A 16,867-nucleotide genomic window follows, 5' to 3' on the forward strand; every position below is an offset into this window, starting at 1 on the left:
CCGCACATCTTCACCTTCCCACCCCACGCCGAGGAGATGGCCCTGGCCGAGGTCACCCTCACCTGCCTGGTGAGGGGCTTCCAGCCCGAGAACGTGGAGGTCCAGTGGCTGAGGAACCACAACAGCGTCCCGGCCACCGAGTTCGTCACCACCCCACCCCTCAAGGAGGCCAACGGGGACGGGACCTTCTTCCTCTACAGCAAGATGACCGTCCCCAAGGCCAGCTGGCAGGGGGGCGTGTCCTACGCCTGCATGGTGGTCCACGAAGGGTTGCCCATGAGGTTCACCCAACGTCCTCTCCAGAAGACCCCCGGTAAATAGGTTTTTCGCCCCAAAAATCCCCACCACACCCCTCCTTTTTTTTTGTAAATAACTTTCTGTGGCCTGAAGTTCTCCTGGTCTTCTAATAAAGCCCACCGGCCTCGTCTCGCACCGCCTGGTCTCCGCGGAGTGGTGTCTTCGGGGGTCTCCGGGGGGGGGGGGGGGGGACATTGGGGTGGGTGGACGAGGAGGTGGTTGGATGGATGGATGAGAAGATGGTTGGATGAGAAGATGGAGGAGAAGGTGGAGGGGTGGATGGCTGGTGGAGAAGGTGGATGGTTGGTTGAGAAGATGGATGGATGGAGGGACACCAGCCTTGATGGTCGAATGGTTGGATGGTCGGTTGGGTGGATGGATGAGAAGACGGGTGGATGGATGGAGGGACACCAGCCTTGATGGTTGGATGGTTGGACACCAGATGGGATGGTTGGATGGATGGATGGATGAGAAGATGGATGGTTGGATGGATGGATGGATGGAGGGACACCAGGCTTGATGGATGGATGGTTGGATGGTTGGATGAGAAGATGGATGGATGAGAAGATGGTTGGTTGAGAAGATGGATGGATGAGAAGATGGTTGGTTGAGAAGATGGATGGTGGGTTGAGAAGATGGATGGACGGAGGGACACCAGACTTGATGGCTGAATGGTTGGTTTGATGGATGAATGAGAAGATGGCCGAGAAGATGGATGGATGGCTTGGTGGGTGGTTGGCTGGATGGACGAGAAGATTGATGGAAGGATGGAGAGACACCAGCCTCGATGGCTGGATGGGTGGACACCAGGCTTGATGGGTAGATGGTTGGAGAGACGCCGGCCACAATCGTTGGGTGGACGGTTGATTGAGGTGGGACGGCCGTCCGACCATCCATCTTCTCACCCAACCATCCATCTTCTCACCCAACCATCTTCTCACCCATCTTCTCACCCATCCAACCATCTTCTCGGGGGACAGATGAGGTCAGATTAATTGGTCGGTTGGTTGGACGGACAGTTAGGAGGTCAGATGGTTGGTCAGATGGTTGGTCGGATGGATGGATGGATGAGAAGATGGGTGGATGGAAGCCCTCGAGGTGGACAGATGGACAATGGGGTGGGACAGAAGGCCGGAAGGTTGGTCGGGTGGACTTTGGATGTCGACGGAGATGACGGAAGGGTTGGTGGACAGGCGGTTGGGTTGGCTGGAGTCTGCGGTGGACGGATGGGCGAGAGGATGGATGGATGGAGATGTTCTGGAGGTGTTTGGGAAGGTCTGGGAATGGCTGGATGGATGGGTGAGGAGATGATGGGTGAGGAGATGATGGGTGAGGAGATGATGGGTGAGGAGATGATGGGTGAGGAGATGATGGGTGAGGAGATGATGGGTGAGGAGATGATGGGTGAGGAGATGATGGGTGAGGAGATGGATGGTTGGATGAGAAGGTGGTTGAGAAGATGGATGAGATGATGATGGATGGATGGTTGGATGGATGAGAAGATGGAAGGATGAGGAGATGAATGAGGAGTTGGATGAGAAGATGATGGATGGATGGTTGGATGGATGAGGAGATGGATGAGAAGATGGATGAGAAGATGATGGATGAGGAGATGGAAGGGTGAGGAGATGGATGAGAAGATGATGGATGGTTGGATGGATGGTTGGATGGACGAGGAGATGGTTGGATGGACGAGGAGATGGTTGGATGGACGAGGAGATGGTTGGATGGATGAGGAGGAGGCTGAGGAGATGGAGGCTGGATGAGGAGATGGAGGCTGGATGAGGAGATGGTTGAGAAGATGGTTGGATGGATGAGAAGATGGATGAGATGATGGTGGATGGATGGATGAGAAGATGGAAGGATGAGGAGAGGGATGAGGAGATGGATGAGAAGATGAGGGATGGATGGTTGGATGGATGAGAAGATGGATGAGGTGATGATGGTTGGATGGATGAGAAGATGGTTGGATGGTTGGATGGACAAGAAGATGGAGGAGATGGATGAGGAGATGGATGAGGAGAGGAGATGGATGAGGAGATGACGGATGGTTGGATGGATGAGAAGATGATGGATGAGGAGTTGGATGAGAAGATGGATGAGAAGATGATGGGTGAGGAGATGGAAGGGTGAGGAGATGAGAAGATGGTTGGATGGACGAGATGATGGTTGAGAAGATGGTTGGATGGTTGGATGGACAAGGAGATGGTTGAGAAGATGGTTGGATGGATGAGAAGATGGATGAGGAGATGGACGAGGAGATGGATGAGGAGATGGTTGGATGGTTGAGATGGATGAGATGATGGTTGAGAAAATGGTTGGATGGTTGGATGGATAAGAAGATGGATGAGGAGATGGTTGGATGGACGAGGAGATGGTTGGATGGACGAGAAGATGGATGAGAAGATGGTTGGATGGATGAGAAGATGGTTGGATGGACGAGCAGACGGCTGACTGACCCACCTCCCCACCCAACCTACCCCCAACAGACCCCCGCGGGGAGGCGGGACCCAACCCCCCCCTTGACCTCCCCACCACCACCACCACCACCTCCACCGTGTCTTCTTCTCCCCCTCCCCCCAGAGCTGGACATCTCCACCGCCCTCTGCCCGGACGCCGGCGACCAGGAGCTGGACGGCCTCTGGGCCACCATCGCCGTCTTCATCACCCTCTTCCTCCTCAGCGTCTGCTACAGCGCCACCGTCACCTTCTTCAAGGTGGGCTTCCGTAACCACGTCCCCCTCGCCCCGGAGGTGGGACGGCCAATGGGGGGTGGCCGTGACCTCCCCGGCGGCCATCTTGTGTCCTCTCCTCCCCACCCCACCCCAGGTCAAGTGGCTCTTCTCCACCGTCCTGCAGCTGAAGAGCGCCGGCGGCGGGGGCGGGCCCTACCGCAACGTCCTCAAGGAGGCGGCGTGAGTGGGGGGACCCCGAAACGGCCGCTTTTCGCCCCAAAAACAAAAAAAAAGGACTTAAGGGGGAAAAATATAAAGGGGTGGGGGGGGGAGCGGGGTGCTGTGGGGCGCTGGGGGGTGCTGGGGGGCGCTATAGGGCACAATAGGGCGCTATGGGGTGCTATGGGGTGATGTGGGGTGCTATAGGGCACAATGGGGTGCTATGGGGTGCTATAGGGTGCTATGGGGTGTCGTGGGGTGCTGTAGGGCACAGTGGGGTGATGTGGGGTGCTGTGGGGTGCTATAGGGCACAATAGGGCGCTATGGGGTGCTATAGGGCACGATGGGGTGACGTGGGGTGCTATAGGGTGCTGTGGGGTGCTGTGGGGGTGCTATGGGGTGCTATAGGGCACAACAGGGTGCAGTGGGGTGCTATGGAATGCTATAGGGCACAGTGGGGTGCTATGGGGTGCTATGGGGCAGTATAGGGCACAACAGGGTGCAGTGGGGTGCTGTGGGGTGCTATAGGGCACAGTGGGGTGCTGTGGGGCGCTATAGGGCACAACAGGGTGCAGTGGGGCGCTATGGGGTGCTATAGGGTGCAGTGGGGTGCTGTGGGGTGAGGTGGGGCGCAATGGGGTGCTATAGGGCACAGTGGGGTGCTGTGGGGTGCTATGGGGCGCTATAGGGCACAACAGGGTGCAGTGGGGTGCTGTGGGGTGCTATAGGGCACAATGGGGTGCCAAGGGGCGCTATAGGGCACAACAGGGTGCAGTGGGGTGCTATGGGGTGCTATAGGGCACAATGGGGTGCTGTGGGGCGCTATAGAGCAATAGGGGGTGCAGTGGGGCGCTATGGGGTGCTATAGGGTGCTGTGGAGTGCTGTGGGGTGCTATAGGGCACAGTGGGGCGCTATGGGGCGCTGTGGGGGTGCAGTGGGGTTGTTATGGGGTGCTATGGGGAGCAGTGGGGCAAAATATGGGGCACAAAGGGCCGTGGGGCGGGGGGGGGAAGCTATGGGGCAGGGGGTTGCTATGGGGCAGGAGGTCCCTATGGGGCAGGGGGTCCCTATGGGGCAGGGGGTCGCTATGGGGCAGGGGGTCCCTATGGGGCAGGGGGTCACTATGGGGCAGGGGGTCGCTATGGGGCAGGGGGTCCCTATGGGGCAGGGGGTCCCTATGGGGCAGGGGGTCGCTATGGGGCAGGGGGTCGCTATGGGGCAGGGGGTCGCTATGGGGCAGGGGGTCCCTATGGGGCAGGGACCTCGTATGGGGTAGGGGTCTACCCATAGGCAACCGGCCGCCAGGTCTACCTATAGGGAAAACCTCCAGCCGCCAGGTCTACCCATAGGAAAAACAACTACAGCCGCCAGGTCTACCCATAGGGAAAATACTCCAGCCACCAGGTCTACCCATAGAAAAAAACCTCCAGCCGCCAGGTCTACCCATAGCACCACCTCCGGTTCTTTTTCCCGTAAAACCTGCAAATTTAGTGCAAATCCCCCCAAATCCAACCCCCAGCGCGTCTGCACGAGCGTCTCGACGGGTTTTCGCTGACCCTAACCCCCAAATCTCCCTTTTTTCCCCTCATTTTTCACCGTTTTCTGCCGGTTGCAAAAGTTAAATTAAATTAAAAAAATATGTACGTTATTTTTCCTAATTTACCCCAAAACTTTGGGTATTTTCTTGCATTTTGTCCCCAGAATCTTCCCTTTCACCTAAGGCTGAAGGAACGCACGTTTTTTTGGGGAGTTAAAAAAAAAAATGCGTTTTATGTCCAAAATTACTTCTTATAGAAGAAAAAAGCCTTTAGCGATTTTTATGGCAACATAAAATATTTTATGGTGAAAAACACCAATTTATGGCAAATAAACTTTTTTTTTTTTTTAACGGAAAAAATATAGAAACGTTTTACAGCAAAAAAAAAAAACGTTATATGGAAAAATATTTTATGGGAAAAAAAATGATTAAAAAAAAAGGCAAACCCCACCATTCTATGACAAAAAAACGCCATTTTACAGCAAAATAAATAATCTTTTTGTTTTCCAAAATACGTCATTTTTATGGAAAAAAAAAACCCACTGTTTTACGGCATAACAAATGAAGATTTTAGGGCGAAAGAATCCGTATATGGGAAAAAATAGTTTTATGACAAAAAGGGCATTTTATGGCAAAAAAAAAAAAAACACGCATCTTTTAGGAAAAAAAAAAGCATTTTATGGAAAAAAAAATATATTTTATGGCAAATCCCACCATTTTCTTCATTTTAAATCACATTTATAAGGATTTTTTTAAAAAATAGCTTAAAACCCAATCTCTTTGTGGATGCAAAATGCCCTGTTTGTCCTCTTTTTCTCCCCAAAACGCCTCCCCCGCCACCGAAAACGGCCACTTTTAGCTTTTTATGCAAAAAACCCTTTTCCGCCTCGTTTCGCCTGGCCGCCTTTGCGCAAACAGGCGAGCCGCTGGGCCCCAAAGTTTCGATTCTCGGCCCAAAATTAAAACACTTGGCACCACCCCGGTGGAAAATCCCCAAAGGGCCGGGTTTTGCCCCAAAAAGGAGCTGCGGGGTGAGGGCGCCCCCACGCGGCCGAGCCGCGCACCGCCCTCCTCTCACCTGATTGGTCGAGGCCGCGCTGACATCACGCAGCCAATAGCAGCGCGGGAGCCTCTCCTCGCCCTTCCCCGATTGGCCGGGGGCCGAATGACGTCATCCGGCCCCAAATTGGGCAGAAAGAACTCGAAATAACAATTTCAGCTCAATCTCAATCAAAGCATCGATTTTTTTTTTAATCAAAGTATCCAAAAAGCATCAAATCACCCCGAAACGGCGGCGGCCGGACCGGGAAGCCCCGCCCCCGCATCGGGGGGGGCAACGGAGCGACGTGATTGGTCACCCGTGGCAAGGAAGCCCCGCCTCCTCTGCACCGTGATTGGTCACCCGCCTTGGTTTTGGGGGAAGGATGGGGGAAAACGGGGAAATCCCACGTTTTGGGGGGGAATTGGATCAAAAGGCAAAATCCCGCTTTTTTTTTAGGTGGAAACGGTTCAAAACCCCAAAGTCCTGATTTTTTTGTGTGGAAACGGGCCAAAACCCAAAATCCCACTATTTTGGGGTGGAAAAGGGACACTGAAACCCCCAAAATCCCCGTTTTTTGGGGTGGAAACAGGACTTCGAAACCAAAAAAATCCCATTTTTGGGGGTGGAAATGGGACGCTGAAACCCAAAGTCCTACTTTTTTGGGGGTAGAAATGGGTCAAAACCCCAAAATCCCACTATTTTGGGGTGGAAAGGGGACACTGAAACCCTAAAATCCCCGTTTTTTGGGGTGGAAACAGGACTTTGAAACCAAAAAAATCCCATTTTTGGGGGTGGAAATGGGACGCTGAAACCCAAAGTCCCACTTTTTTTGGGGGTAGAAATGGGTCAAAACCCCAAAATCCCACTATTTTGGGGTGGAAAGGTGACACTGAAACCCCCAAAATCCCCATTTTTTGGGGTGGAAACAGGACTTTGAAACCAAAAAAAAATCCCATTTTTGGGGGTGGAAATGGGACGCTGAAACCCAAAGTCCTACTTTTTTGGGGGTAGAAATGGGTCAAAACCCCAAAATCCCACTATTTTGGTGTGGAAACGGGACACTGAAACCCCCAAAATCCCTGTTTTTTGGGGTGGAAACAGGACTTTGAAACCAAAAAAAAAATCCCATTTTTGGGGGTGGAAATGGGACGCTGAAACCCAAAGTCCTACTTTTTTGGGGGTAGAAATGGGTCAAAACCCCAAAATCCCACTATTTTGGGGTGGAAAGGGGACACTGAAACCCTAAAATCCCCGTTTTTTGGGGTGGAAACAGGACTTTGAAACCAAAAAAATCCCATTTTTGGGGGTGGAAATGGGACGCTGAAACCCAAAGTCCTACTTTTTTGGGGGTAGAAATGGGTCAAAACCCCAAAATCCCACTATTTTGGGGTGGAAATGGGACATTGAAACCCCAAAATCCCCATTTTTATGGGGTGGAAACAGGTCAAAACCCCAAATCCCAATTTTGGGGGGACGGAAATGGGACACTGAAGTCCCATTTTTGGGACTTTGGGGAAGTTGTAGTATTTCGAGGAGGAATTGGGTCAAAAAAAGGAAAATTCCAGTTTTGGGGGATTGGGATGGGACAATGAAACCCCAAATCCCACTACTTTAGGGCGGAAATGGGACACTGAACCCCCAAATCCCCATTTTTTTGGGGTGGAAATGGGACATTGAAGTCCCGTTTTGGGGACTTTGGGGAAGTTGTAGTATTTCGAGGAGGAATTGGGTCAGAAAAGGGAAATTCCAGTTTTGGGGGGATTGGGATGGGACAACGAAACCCCAAATCCCATTATTTTGGGGTGGAATTGGGTCAAAAAGAATGGGTTTCATTTTTTTTTGGCGTGGGAACGGGGCACGAAACGGTAAAAACTCACTCTTTTGAGCGGGAAACGGGTCAAAAAAAGGACCTTCCATTTTTTGAAAGGGAGCGGGAGAGGGCTCGGGGCCAGGAACCCGCTCATTTTTTTTTTTCTTTTTGGGGCGAAAAGAGCGGGTTTTGGCCCCCTTCAGAAAATCATGGCCTTGGGTTCCCCCCGGGGCTTGCGGAGCTTCTCCATGTTCTTCTGCAGGACGTCGAGGAGCACGGCCTGCGGGGGGGGGGGACAAAAAGGGAGGGGGGGGGTGAAGGGAGGGGGGTGGGATTTATGGGGTCGGGGTGGGGGTTGTAGGGTCGGGGATGGGGACCCCAAAACTCACGTAGAGGTCCCGGAGCTCCGCCAGGGCCAGGCGCGTCGCCCCCAGTTCGGCCGCGTCCAGGGCGTGCACCAGGGCCCGGTAGTCCAGCTGGGGGGCAGGGGGGGGGGTAATGGGAGACCCCCGGGGACCCCGATAGACCCCATAGACCCCATAGACCCCAACAGACCCCCAATGGACCCCAGTAGGCCCCAGTAGACCCCAGTACACCCCAAAAGACCCCATTAGACCCCAATAGACCCCATAGACCCCATAGACCCCCAATGGACCCCATGGACCCCATTAGACCCCAATAGACCCCATTAGACCCCAATGGAACCCAACGGACCCCAACGGACCCCAACGGACCCCAGTGGACCCCAATAGACCCCATAGACCCCCATGGACCCCAATGGACCCCATAGACCCCATTAGACCCCCAATGGACCCCAATAGACCCCACAGACCCCAATAGACCCCATTAGACCCAATGGACCCCAATGGACCCCATTAGACCCCAATAGACCCCAGTGGAACCCAATAGACCCCAATGGACCCCAATAAACCCCAATGGACCCCAATAAACCCCAATGGACCCCAATGGACCCCAATAGACCCCATTAGACCCCAATAGACCCCATTAGACCCCAATGGACCCCAATAGACCCCAACAGACCCCCAACAGACCCCAATGGACCCCAACACACCCCAATGGACCCCATTAGACCCCATTAGACCCCAATAGACCCCAATGGACCCCAATGGACCCCAAAAGACCCCAATGGACCCCAATGGACCCCAGTGGGCCCCAATAGACCCCATTAGACCCCATTAGACCCCAATAGACCCCAAAAGACCCCAGTAGACCCCAATGGACCCCAATGGACCCCAATGGACCCCATTAGACCCCTTTAGACCCCCAATAGACCCCAATGGACCCCAATGGAACCCAATGGACCCCAATGGACCCCAGTGGGCCCCAATAGACCCCATTAGACCCCAATAGACCCCAACAGACCCCATTAGACCCATTAGACCCCAATAGACCCCAATGGACCCCAAGAGACCCCAATGGACCCCAAAAGACCCCAGTGGACCCCAATGGACCCCATTAGACCCCAATAGACCCCATTAGACCCCAATGGACCCCAATGGACCCCAATGGACCCCAATGGACCCCCATTAGACCCCTTTAGACCCCAATAGACCCCAATAGACCCCAATGGAACCCAATGGACCCCAATGGACCCCAGTGGGCCCCAATAGACCCCATTAGACCCCATTAGACCCCAATAGACCCCAATGGACCCCAACAGACCCCAACGGACCCCAAAAGACCCCAATGGACCCCAATGGACCCCAATGGACCCCAATGTGGCCCCATAGACCCCATGGACCCCAATAGACCCCCAATAGACCCCATGGACCCCCAAGAATCCCCATGGGACCCAATGGATCCCAATGGACCCCAACACACCCCAATGGACCCCCACGGACCCCAATGGACCCCATAGACCCCATTAGACCCCCAATGGACCCCAATAGACCCCACAGACCCCAATAGACCCCATTAGACCCAATGGACCCCAATGGACCCCATTAGACCCCAATAGACCCCAGTGGAACCCAATAGACCCCAATGGACCCCAATAAACCCCAATGGACCCCAATGGACCCCCAATAGACCCCATTAGACCCCAATAGACCCCATTAGACCCCAATGGACCCCAATGGACCCCAACAGACCCCAAAAGACCCCAATGGACCCCAATGGACCCCAATGGACCCCAATGTGGCCCCATAGACCCCATGGACCCCAATAGACCCCAATGGACCCCATGGACCCCCAAGAATCCCCATGGGACCCAATGGACACCATTGGACCCCAGCAGACCCCAGTGTGGCCCCATAGACCCCATGGACCCCAATAGACCCCAGTGGACCCCAAACAGACCCCAATAGACCCCATTACACCCCAATAGACCCCAATGAACCCCAATGGACCCCATTAGACCCCATTAGACCCCATTGGACCCCAGGGGACCCCATGGACCCCAACGGACCCCATGGACCCCAATGGATCCCAATGGACCCCATTAGACCCCAGTAGACCCCAGCAGAGCCCAATAGACCCCAGTAGACCCCAACAGACCCCATTAGACCCCATTGGACCCCCATGAATCCACATGGGACCCAATAGACCCCATTGGACCCCATTAGACCCCAGTGTGGCCCCATAGACCCCATGGACCCCAATAGACCCCAATGGACCCCATTAGACCCCAATAGACCCCAATGGACCCCATTAGACCCCAATAGACCCCAATGGACCCCAACGGACCCCAATAGACCCCATTAGACCCCAGTGGACCCCAATAGACCCCATTAGACCCCAGTGGACCCCAAAAGACCCCAATAGACCCCAACAGACCCCAACGGACCCCAAAAGACCCCAGTGGACCCCAAAAGACCCCATTAGACCCCAATAGACCCCATTAGACCCCCATTGTCCCCCATGAACCCCAGTGGACCCCAACAGACCCCATTAGACCCCAATAGATCCCATTGGACCCCAATAAACCCCAATGGACCCCAGTGTGCCCCTATAGACCCCGATAGTCCCAAATGTGACCCCAACAGACCCCCATGGACCCCAGTAGACCCCAGTAGACCCCCATTGTCCCCCATGAACCCCAATGGGACCCCATAGACCCCATAGACCCCAATGTGACCTCAAAGACCCCGATGGACCCCCATGGGACCCCATAGACCCCCATGGGACCCCATAGACCCCAATGTGACCCCATAGACCCCAATGTGACCTCAAAGACCCCAACGGACCCCCATGGGACCCCATAGACCCCCATGGGACCCCATAGACCCCAATGTGACCCCATAGACCCCAATAGACCCCAAAAGGACCCCAAAGGACCCCAAAGTGCCCCCAAAGGACCCCAAAATGCCCCCACGGACCCCAATACGACCCCAATGAGCCCCCCGGACCCCAATGCGATCCAATCGACCCCCAATTGCACCCGCCGGACCCCAAAGAATCCCGAATTCACCCCAAAGAACCCCCCAAATCCACCCCAAAAATCCCCCCCGGACCCCAATCCACCCTACAGACCCCAATAAAACCCCGAAAAACCCCAAATTCACCCCAAAAAAAAATCTCACCACGTGGGGGTTTTGGCCGCCTTGGAGACGGCGTCGCCCCCGCTCCGACAGGTACCTGGGCGTTTTGGGGTGAGGCGACGGGATTTAGGGTCACGGGATTTGGGGTGGGGTGGGGTGGGGAGGGGGACCCCAAAAAAACCCCGTAGACTCACTTGGGGAGGCGGCCCTGAAGCCCCTCGAGTTGGGTGCGGGACGCGGTCAGGAGCTCCAGAACCTTCTCCTGGTTTTGGGGGGAATTTGGGGTTTTGGGGTGTTTTGGGGTTTTAGGGGTCCGCGGGGCGGGGGTCGGGGGAAAAACGGGGAGGGATTTGGGGGATTTAAGGGGGATTTTGGGGGGGGATTTGGGGGATTTAGGGGATTTAGGGGGGAATGGGGGGGAATGGGGGGATTTGGGGGATTTAGGGGATTTAGGGGGATTTGGGGGATTTGGGGGGATTTGGGGGATTTAGGGGATTTGGGGGGAAATGGGGAGGATTTGGGGGATTTAGGGGGGATTTGGGGGATTTAGGGGGGATTTGGGGGGATTTGGGGGAGTTTAGGGGATTTGGGGGGAATGGGGGGATTTGGGGGATTTAGGGGGATTTGGGGGGATTTGGGGGAGCTGAGGGGATTTGGGGGAAATGGGGAGGATTTGGGGGATTTGGGGAGATTTGGGGGAGTTTAGGGGATTTGGGGGAATGGGGAGGATTTGGGGGATTTAGGGGGATTTTAGGGAGGATTTGGGGGATTTAGGGAGGATTTGGGGGGATTTGGGGGAGTTTAGGGGATTTGGGGAAATGGGGAGGATTTGGGGGATTTAGGGGAGGATTTGGGGGAGTTTAGGGGATTTGGGGGGAATGGGGAGGATTTGGGGGATTTAGGGGTATTTGCGGGATTTGGGGGGATTTGGGGGATTTAGGGGGATTTGGGGGATTTGGGTGATTTGGGGGGATATGGGGAGTTTAGGGGATTTGGGGGGGAATGGGGAGGATTTGGGGGATTTAGGGCGGATTTGGGGGATTTGGGGGGAATTTGGGGGGATTTGGGGGGAAATGGGGAGGATTTGGGGGATTTGGGGAGGATTTGGGGAGTTTAGGGGATTTGGGGGGAAATGGGGAGGATTTGGGGGAGTTTAGGGGGATTTTAGGGAGGATTTGGGGGATTTAGGGGAGGATTTGGGGGATTTGGGGGAGTTTAGGGGATTTGGGGGGAAATGGGGAGGATTTGGGGGAAATGGGGAGGATTTGGGGGATTTAGGGGGATTTGGGGGAGTTTAGGGGATTTGGGGGGAATGGGGAGGATTTGGGGGATTTAAGGGGGATTTGGGGGGATTTGGGGGATTTAGGGGGGATTTGGGGGATTTGGGGGATTTGGAGGGGATTTGGGGGAGTTGAGGGGATTTGGGGGGAATGGGGAGGATTTGGGGGAGTTTAGGGGGGATTTGGGGGATTTGGGGGGATTTGGGGGATTTAGGGGGATTTGGGGGATTTAGGGGGGATTTGGGGGGATTTGGGGGAGTTGAGGGGATTTGGGGGGAATGGGGAGGATTTGGGGGGATTTGGGGGATTTGGGGGGGGCTGGGGGAAATGGGGAGGATTTGGGGGATTTAGGGGGGCATTTGGGCATTTGGGGGGATTTGGGGGAGTTGAGGGGATTTGGGGGGAAATGGGGAGGATTTGGGGGATTTAGGGGGGATTGGGGGGATTTGGGGGATTTGGGGGGATTTGGGTAAAATGGGATGGATTTAGGGGATTTAAGGGAGGATTTGGGGGGGTTAGGGGAGGATTTGGGGGCATTTTGGGGTCTCCAGGGGATAATTGGGTGAAATAACGGGGATTTTGGGGACCCTGGCAATACTTGGGGTGGAATTGGGGTAAAAAAAGAGGATTTTGGGGGTCCCTGGGTGGGATTTCGGGAGCCTGGGCCGGATTTTTGGTGGGAATTCGGGGTCAACGGGGGGGGGAGGGGGATTTGGGGCTAAAACGGGCGGATTTGGGTCTCCCGGGAGGGGGGGGGGGGTGGATTTTGGGGCAAAAAAGGGGGATTTTGGGGTCCCCCCCCCATACCTGCACGGCCACCCCGAAGTTGTCCCCGTCCTCGATGCGCGGCACCTGCAGCTGCAGCCAGAGGGCCACCTGCACCCAAAATCCCCCTTTTTCGCCCCAAAAAACCTCGCCCTCGCAGGCCACGCCCCCCGGGACCCCGCCCCCTTAGGCCACGCCCCCATTAGGCCACGCCCCCTTAGGCCACGCCCCATTAGGCCACGCCCCCTCGTAGCCCGCCCTCACCCCCCCCCACCCCCTACCCCGAAGCCCCGCCCACCCCAAGACCACGCCCACCTTTGACCACGCCCCTTTATAGACCACGCCCCCTTTATAAGCCACGCCCCCTCCCCCCGCCCACCCTCCCCCATCCCCGCACCACCCCCCTCCTTAGGCCACGCCCCCATTTCGGAAGCCACGCCCCCTCATAGGCCACGCCCCCCCAAACCGGAAGCCCCGCCCACCCTCCCCGGAAGTCCCGCCCCCCCCTCGCCTGGGCCACGTGGTTCCGGGCCTCCGCCAGCAGGGGGCGCCAGCGCTCCAGCAGGGCCAGCAGGGCCGGGTGGCTCGGGATGGGGGGGCAGGGGGCGCTGATTGGTGGAGGGGGGGGTCACGTGGTCAGGCACGTGACCCGAAGCCACGCCCCCCCCCCAAGAGCCATGACCATATATGGGATGTGGAAATAACCCATAGGACCCATAACTGCCCCATAGCGACCCATAACTACCCCATAGGGACCCATAACTGCCCCATAGAGACCCATAACTGCCCCATAGCGACCCATAACTGCCCCATGGGGACCCATAACTGCCCCACGGGACCCATAACTACCCCATGGGACCCATAACTACCCCACGGGACCCATAACTACCCCAAAAGGACCCATAACTGCCCCATGGGACCCATAACTGCCCCATAGGGACCCATAACTGCCCCATGGGACCCATAATTGCCCAGAGGGACCCATAACTGCCCCATAGCGACCCATAACTGCCCCATGGGGACCCATAACTACCCCATGGGGACCCATAACTACCCCATGGGACCCATAACTACCCCATAGGGACCCATAACTGCCCCATAGGGACCCATAACTACCCCAGGGGACCCATAACTGCCCCATAGGGACCCATAACTACCCCATGGGGACCCATAACTGCCCCACGGGACCCATAACTGCCCCATAGGGACCCATAACTACCCCACGGGACCCATAACTGCCCCATAGGGACCCATAACTGCCCCACGGGACCCATAACCACCCCTTGGGACCCAGAACTACCCCATAGCGACCCATAACTACCCCATGGGGACCCATAACTGCCCCATAGCGACCCACAACTGCCCCATAGCGACCCCCAACCACCCCACAGCGACCCCCAACCCCCGCCCCCAGCTCACCCTCCTCCTCCTCGTCCTTCTCCTTCTTCTTCTTCTTCTATGGGGCGAGGAGAAACGGGGCCGGGGGGGGTGAGAACGGGGCACTTGGGGGTCCCAGCCCCACACTTGGGGGTCCCGGCCCCACACTTGGGGGTCCCGGCCCCACACTTTTTGTTGGGGGGGGGGGTCCTCACCTGGGCCGGGTCCGGCAGGGGAATGTCCAGCGGCGCCCGCAGCTCCTCCGGCCCCACGGCGAAAACGGGGTCCTGGGGGGCGGCCCCATAGTGACCCCGGCCCCATAGCGACCCCCCAGCCCCATAGTGACCCCCCAGCCCCCATAGCGACCCCCCAGCCCCATAGCGGCCCCCCTGCCCCATAGCGACCCCCCAGCCCCATAGCGACCCCCCCAGCCCCATAGCGACCTCCTCAGCCCCATAGCGACCTCCCCCAGCCCCATAGCGACCCCCTCAGCCCCATAGCGACCCCCCCAGCCCCATAGCGACCTCCTCAGCCCCATAGCGACCTCCCCCAGCCCCACAGCGACCCCCCAGCCCCATAGCGACCTCCTCAGCCCCACAGCGACCCCCCAGCCCCATAGAGACCCCCCCCAGCCCCATGGCGACCCCCCAGCCCCATAGCAGCCCCCCAGCCCCATAGAGACCCCCCAGCCCCATAGCGGCCCCCTGCCCCATAGCGACCCCCCAGCCCCATAGCGACCTCCTCAGCCCCATAGCGACATCCCCCAGCCCCATAGCGACCCCCCCAGCCCCATAGCGACCCCCCAGCCCCATAGCAGCCCCCCCAGCCCCATAGCGGCCTCCACCAGCCCCATAGCGACCCCTCAGCCCCACAGCGACCCCCCAGCCCCATAGCCCCCTCCCCAAATTCCCTTCCCAGCCTAAGGGACACCCCACAGAGACCCCCCCAGCCCCACAGCGACCCCCCCAGCCCCATAGCGACCTCCTCAGCCCCACAGCGACCCCCCAGCCCCATAGAGACCCCCCCAGCCCCATAGCGACCCCCCCAGCCCCATGGAGACCCCCCAGCCCCATGGCGACCCCCCCAGCCCCATAGCGACCCCTCAGCCCCCTAGTGGCCCCCCCAGCCCCGTAGCGACCTCCTCAGCCCCACAGCGACCCCCCCAGCCCCATAGAGACCCCCCCAGCCCCATAGCGACCCCCCAGCCCCATAGCAGCCCCCCAGCCCCATAGCAGCCCCCCCAGCCCCATAGCGAACCCCCAGCCCCATAGCAGCCCCCCAGCCCCATAGCGACCTCCTCAGCCCCATAGCGACCTCCCCCAGCCCCACAGCGACCCCCAGCCCCACAGCAACCCCCCCAGCCCCATAGCGGCCTCCCCAGCCCCATAGCGGCCTCCCCAGCTCCATAGCGACCCCCCCAGCCCCATAGCCCCCTCCCCAAATTCCCTTCCCAACCTCATAGATCCCCCACAGGGACCCCCCAGCCCCATAGCGACCCCCCAGCCCCACAGCAGCCCCCCCCCAGCCCCATAGCGACCCCCCAGCCCCATAGCCCCCTCCCCAAATTCCCTTCCCAACCTCGTAGATCCCCCACAGGGCCCCCCCAGCCCCACAGCGACCCCCACAGCCCCACATCGACCCCCAGCCCCACAGCGACCCCCACAGCCCCACATCGACCCCCCAGCCCCATAGCGACCCCCCCCAGCCCCATAGCACCCCCAGCCCCACAGCGACCCCCCGCAGCCCCACCTCCAGCAGCGCCTCCAGCTCCGCCACCTTGGCCGGGAAGCCCTTCAGCAGCTCCGTCATCTGTGGGGCAGGCGGGGGGGGGGTGTGTGGGGGGGTGTGGGGCTGCCCCATAGCCGCCCCACAACCCCCCCCCCCAAAACCCCCCCCCCGCCCTCAACCGCCCCATAGAAGGGGGTCGAGGGCAGGGCCTCACCTGGGCGCCCACCCGGCTCCGGAAAGCGTCGACCTGATTGGTTGGGGGGGGGGGGGTCTGCAGGGGTCACGTGGGTGCCCCCCAGGTCACGTGACACCCCCCGGACCCCCCCCCCCCACCCCGTGTCCCCCCCCACCTGCCCCCCACCTCGGCGGCGTCCATCGGGGATCCAGAAGCGAAAGCGAAAGTGGCGCCGGGGGAGGGAAGGGGGGGGGAATCTCCCTCCTCCCCCGCCCCCGCGAAAAGGGGGCGTGGCCCCGCCCCCCGGCCCCGCCCCCTCCCTCCTCAGCCCCGCCCCCTTAAAAAAAAAACGAGTTTCCGGCCCCAAAAACAGCTTTTATTGAGGGAAAATGATTGGGGGGGGGGACCAAGATGGCGGACGCCGGTGCCGGGGTGCCCTGGCCCTCCTGGGCCCCCCCGGC

At 58.0% G+C, this 16,867-nt stretch overlaps 1 protein-coding gene, 1 long non-coding RNA gene and 1 gene segment (V, D, J or C); 2 read left to right on the forward strand and 1 right to left on the reverse strand.

Moving 5' to 3' along the window:
• The first annotated feature begins 2,247 nt into the window (after positions 1-2,247).
• LOC125181417 (immunoglobulin heavy constant gamma 2-like) lies at positions 2,248-4,132 on the forward strand. The segment is given in 2 exon segments: positions 2,248-3,014; positions 3,127-4,132. Coding segments are annotated over 2 exon segments (393 nt in total).
• Positions 4,133-4,417: 285 nt separating this feature from the next.
• Positions 4,418-4,835, forward strand: LOC136789537 (uncharacterized). The gene is made up of 2 exons (XR_010828230.1): positions 4,418-4,497; positions 4,564-4,835. It is a non-coding gene; the product is annotated as an uncharacterized lncRNA (long non-coding RNA).
• Positions 4,836-5,949: 1,114 nt separating this feature from the next.
• LOC136789506 (proteasome activator complex subunit 1-like) lies at positions 5,950-16,607 on the reverse strand. The gene is made up of 11 exons (XM_066989555.1): positions 16,593-16,607; positions 16,446-16,478; positions 16,253-16,312; positions 14,719-14,790; positions 14,546-14,582; positions 13,638-13,750; positions 13,169-13,237; positions 11,276-11,343; positions 11,124-11,178; positions 7,971-8,057; positions 5,950-7,861 (listed from the first exon to the last, which is right to left on the reverse strand). Exons 1-11 carry the CDS (start codon positions 16,605-16,607, stop codon positions 7,781-7,783), a joined length of 690 nt encoding a protein of 229 aa, XP_066845656.1. The 3' UTR covers positions 5,950-7,780.
• Positions 16,608-16,867: the final 260 nt, after the last annotated feature.

The sequence above is a fragment of the Anser cygnoides genome, unplaced genomic scaffold (assembly GCF_040182565.1).
Source record: "Anser cygnoides isolate HZ-2024a breed goose unplaced genomic scaffold, Taihu_goose_T2T_genome scaffold_52_1, whole genome shotgun sequence".
Taxonomy (NCBI): Eukaryota; Metazoa; Chordata; class Aves; order Anseriformes; family Anatidae; genus Anser; species Anser cygnoides.

Bases quoted from the DNA above. Each gene is read 5' to 3' on its own strand.
- LOC136789506 (XM_066989555.1), bottom strand. The intron at 16,313-16,445 runs GTGAGGCCCTGC...CCTGCCCCACAG, and splicing joins GGAGCCGGGTGGGCGCCCAG to ATGACGGAGCTGCTGAAGGG. The intron at 8,058-11,123 runs GTGAGATTTTTT...CCTGCCCCCCAG, and splicing joins GCGGCCAAAACCCCCACGTG to CTGGACTACCGGGCCCTGGT.